The sequence below is a fragment of the Tinamus guttatus genome, unplaced genomic scaffold (genome assembly GCF_059628265.1).
Source record: "Tinamus guttatus ecotype Peru unplaced genomic scaffold, ASM5962826v1 Tinamus_guttatus_pri_ptg000459l, whole genome shotgun sequence".
NCBI classification, from domain to species: domain Eukaryota; kingdom Metazoa; phylum Chordata; class Aves; order Tinamiformes; family Tinamidae; genus Tinamus; species Tinamus guttatus.
The window spans coordinates 3,245,087-3,256,164 of record NW_028288993.1 but is presented as its reverse complement, the minus strand read 5'-3'; the positions used below and the strand labels follow the sequence as shown (position 1 = coordinate 3,256,164).

At 60.8% G+C, this 11,078-nt stretch overlaps 1 protein-coding gene across 2 annotated transcripts; it reads left to right on the top strand.

The window, feature by feature from the left end:
• Positions 1–299: 299 nt before the first annotated feature.
• TBX1 (T-box transcription factor 1) lies at positions 300–9,048 on the top strand. 2 transcript variants are annotated; one of them, XM_088532211.1, is made up of 9 exons: positions 404–649; positions 1,644–1,804; positions 1,841–2,040; positions 4,598–4,699; positions 5,669–5,840; positions 5,985–6,140; positions 7,542–7,609; positions 7,804–7,904; positions 8,602–9,048. In XM_088532211.1, the coding sequence occupies exons 1-9, from the start codon at positions 466–468 to the stop codon at positions 9,045–9,047; spliced, it is 1,590 nt and encodes a 529-aa protein (XP_088388337.1). In that variant the 5' UTR covers positions 404–465; the 3' UTR covers position 9,048. The 2 variants fall into 2 exon arrangements, with proteins under 2 accessions (XP_088388338.1, XP_088388337.1); XM_088532212.1 differs by having other exon boundaries at positions 300–649; positions 1,593–2,040.
• Positions 9,049–11,078: the final 2,030 nt, after the last annotated feature.

Below are 11,078 nucleotides of genomic sequence, written 5' to 3'. Positions count from 1 at the left end.
AGGGAGCCACTTTCCCTACGTGCAGCCGGGAAGGGGGGGCAGAAGCAGGAGGTGGCGGTTGGAGGGGAGGGAAGAGAGAAAATAAATTAATAAATCGCAAGGAAAGAGGCTGGGGGGGAGAGAAACTAGGAGCCCCGGGATAAATCGGTTGCGTTGGTTTTCTCCCCCTTCCGTTCCCTCTCTCGGGCAGGGCTCGATCAGGCCGCCTCGGTGCTTGGGGCTGTCTGCAAAGGGCCCCGGGGAAGTTCCTTGCTCCTCGACGCTCTTCCCGAGCCAGGGAAGAGGGTTTGCGGTTTTTTTTTTTTTTTTTTTCCGTTTCCCTCTCCCCCCCCTTTCTGGAAGGAGGGGGGTCTCGCTCGCACCTCCCTGGATGGTGCGGTAGAAAGGAGGGGAGTGAGGGGGTGGGAGGGGGGGCTCGTGGTGGGAGGCTGCTGCGGCTGCTGCTCCTGCATTGGTGTCTCCCCTATGGACGAAAACAGCCCTCTGTCTCCCAAGGCAAATGCTTTCAGTATCGCCTCTCTGATTTCAGTCGCCGCCGCCGCCGAGCAGGCAGGGAAGGAAGCGCTGGAGGAGCGCGGCCGCGGTGGCCGCACCAAGCCCGCCCGCCCGCACAAGATGCACTTCAGCACCGTCACCAGGGACATGGAAGGTGGGTGCCGCCGCGCAGCGCCCTACACCCCGCTCCGGCATCATCCCCCCCGGCCCCCGTTTTGCCGAGGATTTTGCTGCTTCCAAGCTGCCGGGGCCCCACTGCCTGTTCCCGTTCGGGCTTCGCCGCGGCTCCCGCGCTGCCCGAGCATCCTCCGAGGGCGCCCGCGCCTCTGCGGCCGCCGCCGCGCCGGGCACCGGCGCCGAGAGACCCCCGCGGCCCCCGGGAAGCGTCTCAGCTCCGGGCAGGGGGGACCCGAGGCCGCCGCCGGGGGTGTCACACGCCCGGGTTCGCCCCGCGCTGCGCGGAGCCAGCCTCGCTCCGTCCCTGTCCCCTGCACGGCTCGGAGGCGCTGGGAAGGAAAGGGGGTTCTGCCAAACCAGTCCCGCCTCCCCTCCCAGCCACGTCCCCGCGGCTCGGGACGTTACCTGCAGCACCCTGGTTACACAGAAAAAAGAACCGGTTTCTTTCCTTTTTTTTTTCCTTTTTTTTTTCCTTCTATCTCTCCTTGAGTTTTATTTTTTCGGGGGAAGGGGCTAAGGGGGAGTTTGTTTTGTCCCAATTCGTGTGCCGCGAGGGAGGCCTGCAGAGATAACGTGGGCTCTGTGCCACCGCGGCCCCTGGCAGATCTCTCGGGTTTGCAAAGAAGAAAAAAAAAGAAATTAAAAAGAGAGAGAGAGAGAGAGAAAGAGAAAAAATAAAGTAGTGTGAGGGGGAGCCGCAGCAGCGGCGGGAGCTGCGAGCTCCCCGCCTGCCCGGGGGGAGCGGAGCGGAAAGGGGGAGGGCCCCGCTGGGCCGGGCGCGGGCAGCAGAGGAGGCGGAGGGCGCCCCGCGGAGCTGCGCGGAGCGGAGCGACGGGCGGGGGGTGCGCCGAGGCTGGCGGGGGGAGAAGAAGCGAGAGCCGGAGCCGAGCCCTGACCGCCTGTTTTTGGAATGATTTCAGCTATCTCCAGCCCCTGGCTCACCCAGCTGTCCCATTTTTGCGATGTTGCAGCTTTCACGGCCAACAGCCTGAGCAGCCTGAACGCCTCCGGGGGGTACCACCTCTCCCCCTCCCCGGGGGACCCGTACGGACAGCATGAGCCGCCGCACTACGAGCCCTGCCCGGCTCCGCAGCACCCGCACCCGCCGCCCCAGCACGGCTACCCCTTCGCGGCGGCCGGGGCCAACCCGCCGCCCCCCGGCCCGGAGCCGCCCGAGGGCGCCGGGGGGGGCGCAGCCGCGGGCCCCGCCGCCGTCTCGGGCTGCTCGGCGGGGCCGCCCGCCGCCACCAAGGCGCCCGTGAAGAAGAACCCCAAAGTGGCCAACGTGAGCGTGCAGCTGGAGATGAAGGCGCTGTGGGACGAGTTCAACCAGCTGGGCACCGAGATGATCGTCACTAAGGCCGGCAGGTCAGTGCGGAGCCCGGCAGAGGCCCCGCGGCGGCCCCGGCGCTGCGGCCATTTGATCGCCCCGTTTCTGCGCGTTGTGGCTGAGTGGAGGCGCGGGGGGTGCGGAGCAGAGAGCGGCCTGGGGGCGAGGAGCAAGCGCGGCCGTTCGCGGAGCGGGAAGCCGGACCGCGTTGCGGGCTCCGCGGAGCGTTTTATCCACGCTAAAAACACTCCTTGCGCCGGCGCTGCCGGGCGCCTTTGGCTTTCGTTACCCCGCTCCAAGGGCACGGTCTTTCCCGGAGGGGCAGCCAGGAGCAAGGGAAAAACAACTCCGAAATCCCGCGGTTAGGAGAGTTGCTTTTATCGCGGGGACGAATTTTTCCCTTTCGGCGAAGACTGCAAACAGGCCCCGGTTCTGCCTGTTTTACACCTCCAACCTCAGGGACATCGCGTTTCCCGACTATCGAATAACGAGCTCGGCCGGGCCCGGCCCTGCTCGGCGGCCGGGCCCGCTCCTGGCTGGGAACAAAGGAAGCGGCTGCTCCGACTGCGTTAGAAATGAGCAAAACAGCTGGGGGAAGGAAAGGGGGCCCAATTAGGCATGTTAATTAAGCGCGTGTAATTGGGAGCGCCTTTCCTGCGGGTGCTCGTTGCGGGATAGGGACGCTGCTTCCCGGGTGCCGGCTGCGCTGCTCAGGCGCTGTCTTGTTCCCTTGATTTAAAGCGATACGGGGAGAGAGGAAAAATAAATAATTGGAAAAGAAATATATCTGTTTTCCCGGTGATCGCTCTCTATGGGCGCGGGAAGGACCGTGGTGCCTGGGGGAACGAGGGAGCAGCCTGGGCCCCGCTCCCAAAGGGCCCAGCACCGCTGCTGCCGCGGGCCCGCGCTCTGCTGCCTGCGGCGCGTTTGAGGCTCCTGGAGGTGGGAGAAATAAGTATGTTTGTTTACTGCACATTCAAAAAAAAAGCAGTTTGCTATTAAAAATAATAATTTTCACTGCGGTGTTCGGTGGAGGAGCAGCCGCCGGAGGGCCGGGGCCGCGGCGCGTTGGTGCAGGCGCCCGGGCGCGATTTCCCGCAGCGAAGAGCCCCGCGCGGCCCCAGCCCCGCGCCCGCCCCGCGCCGCCTCCTGCGGCGGAAGGAGCCGCGGCGGCTCCCTGCAAACACGAGTCGCCCGGTGCGGGTTCCTCGTCCCTGCCGGGACAGCGGGAGGGCTGCAGGAGCCCACTCGCAAATGGTCACGGAAGGGAACTAACCTGATCAAGCCGCGAGCTTATATTTATTTATTTGTGTATTTTTTATTCTCGTCCTGTTCGTTTATTTAATGACACGGACAAATCTCCGGGTAGGCGAGTAAAAAACAAACAAAAAATAAAATAAAGCGGGGTGAAAGGAGCAGGAAAAGGCGCGGGGAAGACGCTGCGAAGCCTCCTCTGCCCGCGCCTCCGGCTGGCCCTGCTGTTTGTCTAGGTGGGTCTTATCAACGTGGGCTGTTTGTTTTAAAACTGCGTTTTAAAACAAGAAACGCCGGAACTGGAGCTAATGGGGGCCTTTACACCTTTAAAAATAATAATAACAAAAAAATAATAATAACAAAAAAGGCGCCTGGAAATGTTCTCCGGGGTTTGCTAAGGCGTTACGGAGAGGGAGCCGGAGCTGCCCGGCAGCGCCGGGACGGAAGGAGCTGCGCGGCCGCGGAGCCGGAGCCGCGGCGGCTGTGCCCGGGCACGGGCAGCCTCTGCGCGGGGGAAGCGGCAGCAGCGCAACCCCGACAGCGCAGGGGAAGGCGGAGCGGGCCCGGCGCGGCGGCCCGCGCAGGGCCGGGGGTCACGCATGGCCCGGCTCGGTTGGTTTTTCGGGGGCATTTTGTGGGTTTGGTTTTTTTAGCGGGTTCAGACCTCCTTGCTGCAGTGCCTCCTGTTGGGGTTTCCCTCGCGGTTAAGGATATATCAAAGAAAAGCGAAGCCATAACGAGACGCTAGAAGAGGGTGCATATTCAGCGCGGCCCGTGCAGAAACGTCCCGGTGGCTCCATGTGCTTTCGCTTTTCGCGCGAAGCCCCTCTGAAAAAAAAAAAAAAAAAACATATCTCAGCGAGGTGGGGACGCGGGGGTTCTGTTGGGAACAGACGGCAACGAAACGGGACGGGAAGGGCCTCGCTGTGGGTGCCGGGCGCCCTGCGCACCGCAGGCACCGGGTTCGCGGGCCAGGGCGGCCCGGTGCTCCGCTCCCGGGAGCTTCGAAGGTGGGAAAAGGCAGGAAACGAAACTCTTCCACTCGTGTCTCCCCTCTGCAAGGAGAAGGCGGCAGCGCGTTCTTCCCTCGCACCAATGCAGCCCGAGGTGACGGGGGGTTGCGTGTGCGACACGAGCCACCCCGCTCATCCTTTGGGAGGCTCCTGGGGGCTGAGCGGGCACCGCTGCCCCCGCTCGCCCTGTCCCTGCGCCGGCGCGGGGGTCCTGGACAGCGCGCGGGGAGCGCGGAGCCCCGCGGCGGGGAGGGTTGGGGCTCCGCGCGGGGAGCCCCCCGGGGCAGCGCTCGCCCCGCGCTCATCTCCCCGCTTCTCTCCGTGCCAGGCGCATGTTCCCCACGTTCCAGGTGAAGATCTTCGGCATGGACCCCATGGCGGACTACATGCTCCTCATGGATTTCGTCCCAGTGGATGACAAGCGATACCGGCAAGTACCGCGGCGAGTAGTGCGGGGACGAGCGCGGGGACGAGCGCGGAGCCGCCGCGACCCCCCGGACTTCGCACAACGGCGGGACGGGACGGGCACAGCATCCACGCGGGGGCAGGTTGTCCCCGTTGCACCTGGGACGTCCCCACCTCCAAAACCCGCCGGTGCTCGGCGGGCGGAGCAGGGGGCACCGTGGGGCGTTCGGGGGCCGCGGGTTTGGGGGAGGAGAGCGGGATTTGTCCCTCAGAGAGTCCCGGTTCCCCGCGGCAGTGCAGCGGGCCGCTCCGCGCGCCTTCCCGGTAAAGACGCCCTTATGCTGCGGGCTTCACAGGGCGGGCCGCCTGGTAGGAGCGCGCCAATGGATCGGGGTCCGCTCTACAAATATTTAGACAGATATCCAAATTCTCAGGGCGTCCTAGAAATGTTTGCTTGTCAAGGGAAGTGGGGTATATAACATCCAATTGAGTATATCTTTAAAAAGCAATGCTTCTGCTCGAACCCAATGGTGTCTAATTCCCCCTGTGCAAACACCGGCGTTTAAAGTAAACACGTGTATAGAAGATTGGTTTCTCTGTTTTAGACGTTACTGTTGAATACGTACTTTGAAAGAATGAAACAAGACTGCTAACTCTGGAACTGCTATTAAGCTGCGCATAAATTTCCACTCTTCACTTAGAGCCAAAATATTACCGTATAGAGGGCCCCCTTTCACCTTTTTTTTTTTTTTTCGTTTTTGTAGAGGGAGAGGAGCATTTGCGGCTTCTCTCCCGACTCCGCGCAGGTTAGCTGTAAGTTTCCCCCATCCCGCAGACCCCTCGCGGCAAGCGCCATGGGCGAGCTGATAAAATGCGATTTCCCCCCCTACACACGCAGCTCGCGGGCGGCTGTCGGGAAGCGCCCGTGCCGCCCGTTTCCTTGGGAAGCGGGAGCTGCCCGGGGCCGCCGCTCACGCCTCTGTCCCCGCGGCAGATACGCGTTCCACAGCTCCTCGTGGCTCGTGGCCGGGAAGGCCGACCCCGCCACCCCCGGCAGGGTGCACTACCACCCCGACTCCCCGGCCAAAGGGGCGCAGTGGATGAAGCAGATCGTCTCCTTCGATAAGCTCAAGCTCACCAACAACCTGCTAGACGACAACGGGCACGTAAGTGTCCCAGGGGTCCCGGGGAAAGGGGCGGGAGAGGTGGCCGGGGTGCCGCGGGGGCCCTGCCCGCGCCCCGGCTGCGCGCTGCGCTCTCCATGCTCCGCCTGGATCAGTTATTGTCTCATTGCTCGTTTTATCATTCAGATCATTTTGAACTCCATGCACAGATACCAGCCGCGTTTTCACGTGGTCTACGTGGACCCCCGGAAAGACAGCGAGAAATACGCCGAGGAGAACTTTAAAACCTTCGTCTTCGAAGAGACGCGCTTCACGGCCGTGACCGCCTACCAAAACCACCGGGTGAGTGGGGCCGGGGCTCCGGGGGGGCAAAGAGCCCAGTGCAGGCACCGGCCACAGCGGCGGCGCGTGGGGCTGCTCGGTCCCCGTGCCGGGCTGAGGGGGCCGGGCAGTGGGTGCCCGGCGGTGCTGAGCGTGTTCAGGAGCGTGTTCCCTCCTGCTGCTCCCGGTGCCCATCTGCTGAATGCATTGCGGGCAGGGGAACTCGATAGCCTGGGCGCTGCGGCGGGGCCGCCCTCGCGCACAGCGCGAAGCGCCGGCGCTGCCGGCCGGGGTCCTGGGCAGCCCGGGGGACACTTTGCTCATGTCAAGCCGAGAGCCGACGAGCTGGGAGCTGAGGGGCTCCCCACCGCCCAGAGCCGCTCACAGCTCGTGTGGATAAACCTGCGATTTTACTTCTCGGGCTCCCGCCCTCCCTTCCTCTCGGGCTGTTCCTCAGCACAACAAAATTGTATCGGGGCCAGGGGGGCACACGACACAACTCCCTCTCCCCTAATCCCGGGCGGATTTCAAGCAGCGGCTAATCCTCCCGCTTCTTTAAATCGCGTCAGGGTAATGTAAAGAGCAGCAACCGCGGCCGCGACTGCAAAGGCGGTTTCAGCGCAGGGTTTCTCAGCGCTGCTTGGAGACCGGTCCCTGCTCCGCATCGACGTGCGGGCCCCTGCGAGGGGCTCAGCGGCTCGGCCGCCCCGCACTCACTCGCTCGTGGCAGGCGGCGGTGGGGCCGCTTCTCGCAATAGCTGCGAGCAAAGCGCTCCCGAGGGGGTCCCCAGAACGGGGCTCGGACAGCGCGCGACCTCCCCGCAGGGCCTGGGCCGGCTGCGCCTTTAAGGGGCTCCGAGTCCCGCCCCGGCTGGCATTTGCCTGATGGCTCCGGACAGCTGCTCTTTCTCTCCTGCTTTCTATCAGTTTGACCTCTAAGGCTGGAACTGTCACTGAGGGGCTTAAAGTTTGTTTTTCAACCCATTCCGGAAACTCACAATCACATACTTTATCCGTGGATTTGCTTAAATATAGAAAAAGTCCTGTCTTCTCCTTGGCGAATTAAATAAATACATAAGTATGATTTATCCAGTGATTTGTCTTAGCTGCTCCAGTGGTGACCCATATAATGTGGCATTTTCTTACAAGTGCATTTACACAGCTTTTGCAGCCGATTCGGGCTGCCTCTCTCTTCGACTTGGACTATTAGGTAGTGTCCTACCCCGTGTTTTCCGGCGGAGGGAAAGCACGTTTGTGCTCGATAGCAGTGTGCCCCAGTGGCACCGCAGCTCCCCATGCCACCTGGGACCCTACTAACACCGGGAACAACTGACCACAAACGTCTGATCAGAGACAAACCTGTCACCTAACCAGGAGCCCTATGTGTGACACTCACGGGCTGTTCTCTGCTTTTTCTTACAGATCACGCAGCTCAAGATCGCCAGCAACCCTTTTGCCAAGGGATTCAGAGACTGTGACCCCGAAGACTGGTAAGGCTGCTTCTGCTGACCACAATGAGCCCCCTCTCGCCCCCAGTTTTGCACATGCTGCCCAATTCGCATTTATACAGGACGTGTATCATGTTGAGCGAGCTCTGGGTCAGGCCTCGCTCACCAGCCACAGCAATGCATGCATGTGCCCATTCAGCTGGAGCAATAGCTCTGTATCCCTTCTCCTCTTCCAGGCCCAGGAATCACAGGCCCGGTGCCCTGCCTCTCATGAGCGCGTTTGCCAGATCCCGGAACCCGGTGTCTTCCCCTGCGCACCAGAATGGGACGGAGAAAGGTGAGCCACGAGCAGCCGGGCCTGCCTCCCGCCCTTGCCCAGGCCGTGCAGCCCGCACCACATGTGTGCTGGGAGCCAGCCTTGCTTGCACCACTGGAGCATGGCCACCTGCAGTGGGCACATAGTCCCATGTGTTCCCATGGCTAAAAGCTTTGCCCTGGCACCTATTTTTATTTCAAAAATAGACATCTTCTTAGTGCCAGTCACTCTTATTAGGTCCAAACACTCACTATTGTTTTGTTGTTGTAATTAAACGAGGGAAGCAGCGAGATTATTTAAAACATCTTTTCCTTTTAGTGTCCTATTTCAGAGTTTTGGGCTGAGTTTAGCTTTTCGGGCAGGGAGGTGGTGCGGGCTGCTTGCACCGTGTTGTTGTGCCCACTGCCCTGCGGGAGCCGCAGGCGGCTCGGCAGCACAGCCCTGCCCCTCGCCTGCTTCCCCCCTGCTCAGAGAAACAACTGCCGAGACAACCGGAGGCCTTTCCTCTCCGCTCCGGGCTCGTAAAAAAAAAAGGAAGTTTGTATTTGTTTAGCGTTACACAATTGCAAAAATCCCGGGCGTGCAGAGACTCGCCAGCCCGTCCAGCCCCGTTCGTGGCAATGGGAAGGTGCTGCCCCCCGGCCCGCTTCCCACCGCGGCCCCGCGGCGCGGGCAGGGCGGGCGCTCACGCCGTGTCCCCTTCGCTTTCCCCTTGCAGATGGCGCCGAGGGCCGGCGGGACTACGAGCGGGAGGCGGCGGGCGGGACGCCCCTGCACGGCGACGCCGCGCACCAGCAGCTCATGTCGCGCGTGCTCAGCCCCGCGCTGCCCGGCGGCGGCGGCGCGGGCGGCGGCCTCGTGCCGCTCGGCGGCGGCGGGGGCGGCCGGCCGAGCCCCCCTCACCACGAACTGCGCCTGGAGCCCGCCGCCTCGGAGCCGCTGCACCACCACCCCTACAAGTACCCGCCGGCCGCCGCCTACGACCACTACCTGGGGGCCAAGAGCCGGCCCGCGCCCTACCCGCTGCCCGGCATCCGCGGCCACACCTACCACCACCACCACCATCACCACCACATGAACGCGGCGGCCGCGGCGGCTGCGGCTGCCGCCAACATGTACTCGTCGGCCGGCGCCCCCGCCAGCTACGACTACGGGCCCAGATAACGCCGCCGCCCCGGCGAGAGACTAGCAGCGGCCGCGACCGTTGAGACCGTTACGGCCGTTGCCGTTCTTCGCTTCTTCCCGCCTTTCCTTCTCTTCCCGCCTCGCGAGCGAGCTGATAGGGCGGCTCGACTCGAGCGACAATCGGAGAGCCCAATCGCAGGGAGCCGGGGGCCCGGCCGCCCCCGCCCCCGCGCCGGGCTGTGAGGGCGGCGGGCGGCACGCGGGGCGCTCGCCATCGCTGCGTGACCCGCAGCTGCACTTTGATAAATGAAGCCATATGTCGTTATCTCCCTTTTCTCTAACCCCGCCGCCGTGTTCTGGCGGACGCCCCGTCCCACCTCCGTGCTGAGTTGGGCGATGAGGGCGGCAGGGCCCTTGGGAAGCGGGTAGGTTGCAGCCGGTGGCGCCGAGGCGAGCGCGGTGGCGGCTGTGAGGTGAACTGCCCGAGACTCGGCCGGCGGCCAGCGCCCCAGCCCGGCCCCGGCAGCGCTGCTTGCCATCCGCGGGTCTCCTCCACTCACCTGCCTGGCTTTGGCAGGGGAGATCTGGTGGTGCCACCACTTCGGGCAGCACGAGCCTCCCGGCCAGGGGAGTGTGTTACATTAACACGTAGTAGGACGGGGCAGTGCTGCGGGGTTGGCCGCCAGCTCACACCGGACGCGGGCAGCCACGGCCCCCAGGGCTGCACTGTAATTTAGCCTGTGTTCATTTAAGTTTGTCCTTTACCTTGGCCTCGTTCACAGCTGACCCGGTTCTTCTAGGATCCTGGAAACAGTTTAACCTAAGGGAACACTTTGGATCTCAAGTGCTGTAAGAAATATAAGCCACAAAATCTTCCCGTTGCTGACCCGTCCGTAAGGTTTAGGGTTCATGGGGGCAGCTTAACGACAAAACCTTTTTTTTTTTTTTTTTTTTTTTTGAGCTGTTGAGAAGAGCATGTGTCTAAGAGCACAGCCGTCCACAGCTTCTTTTTGCGACAGTTGATACTACTAATGTCAAGCAGCGAGCCCGGGTGTGGGGGGGATGCCGCCGCGTCCAGACCGTGTCCGCTCGGCAGCAGTTTGTGCCCGGCCGCGTCCCGCGGGGCTCCCGGTGCCGCCCTCCAGAGGTGCCTTTTAGAGGAACTTCAGGGTTTTTTTTTTTTTTTTTTTTTTTTTCCCCCGAACGCCTCACCCCTTATATTTGGTTGACCCAAACTACAGTAGTCCTTAAGCACCTATTCTGCATCTACCTGCTTGCTGCATCTTGCTTCTTAAAGCTGGTGAGTACTTTTTTCTTTTCCTCGTTCGGCAGCCTTTCCGTATTGGGGAAAAGTTGGCCCGGTTCATCACAGTTTCTCCAGGGATGTGTTTTGAATAGTGGGCTTTTTTTTTTTTTTTTTTTTTATGTGCCCCCAAATGTCAGTCCTTTTGTGTCGTTCAGAGAAGGTATTGAGCAGCTCCCCAGCTGTGTCCGTATACAGTATTATAAACACTTTTCTGATCTTTTCGTGTGAAAAAAAGCGTTTAAAGTTCTTTATTCACCCATGTTTGTGTGTCTTTACTACAGAATCTGCAGCAGTTTGCTGACACCTTTAAAAACGATCCTTCCCTTACGCAGGTGACAGTGCTAATAGCGACGTTTATTCATTTTCTGGCAGCGGGCTTTAAGCTCCCAAGCTGTTTGGAAGGGTTAAGAAGGGATGCAGGCTAACACGAATATTTTCTGTATTTTTTTTCTCTGTTATAAAAAATATATCTGGATCCATGGAAAAGACTTGTGCAAGAAATATGTATTTTATTTGACATTTGCAGTGAATTGTGAAATTCTTAGTGTCTGACTAAACCATAATTAATGTTCTCAGAAAGGTTGATGTAAAATAGCCTTGTGCTTATTATTAATCAGTGGGAAATGGCTCTCTGATGTGCTCTGTTGCTTTGCCGCTGTTATTTCAGAGTTTTGATTTGTTATCTGTAAACTGATTAGTGCCAAAGCTTTGGTCAAACGTTTAATGAAGTTGTTATATTTATTATTTCTTTCAAAGATTATACA

Coding starts and splice junctions, on each gene's coding strand:
- TBX1 (XM_088532212.1), top strand. CDS start 466: ATGGACGAAAACAGCCCTCTGTCTCCCAAGGCAAATGCTTTCAGTATC. Junction 2,041..4,597: donor ATCGTCACTAAGGCCGGCAG/GTCAGTGCGGAG, acceptor TCTCCGTGCCAG/GCGCATGTTCCCCACGTTCC. Junction 7,905..8,601: donor CCAGAATGGGACGGAGAAAG/GTGAGCCACGAG, acceptor TTCCCCTTGCAG/ATGGCGCCGAGGGCCGGCGG.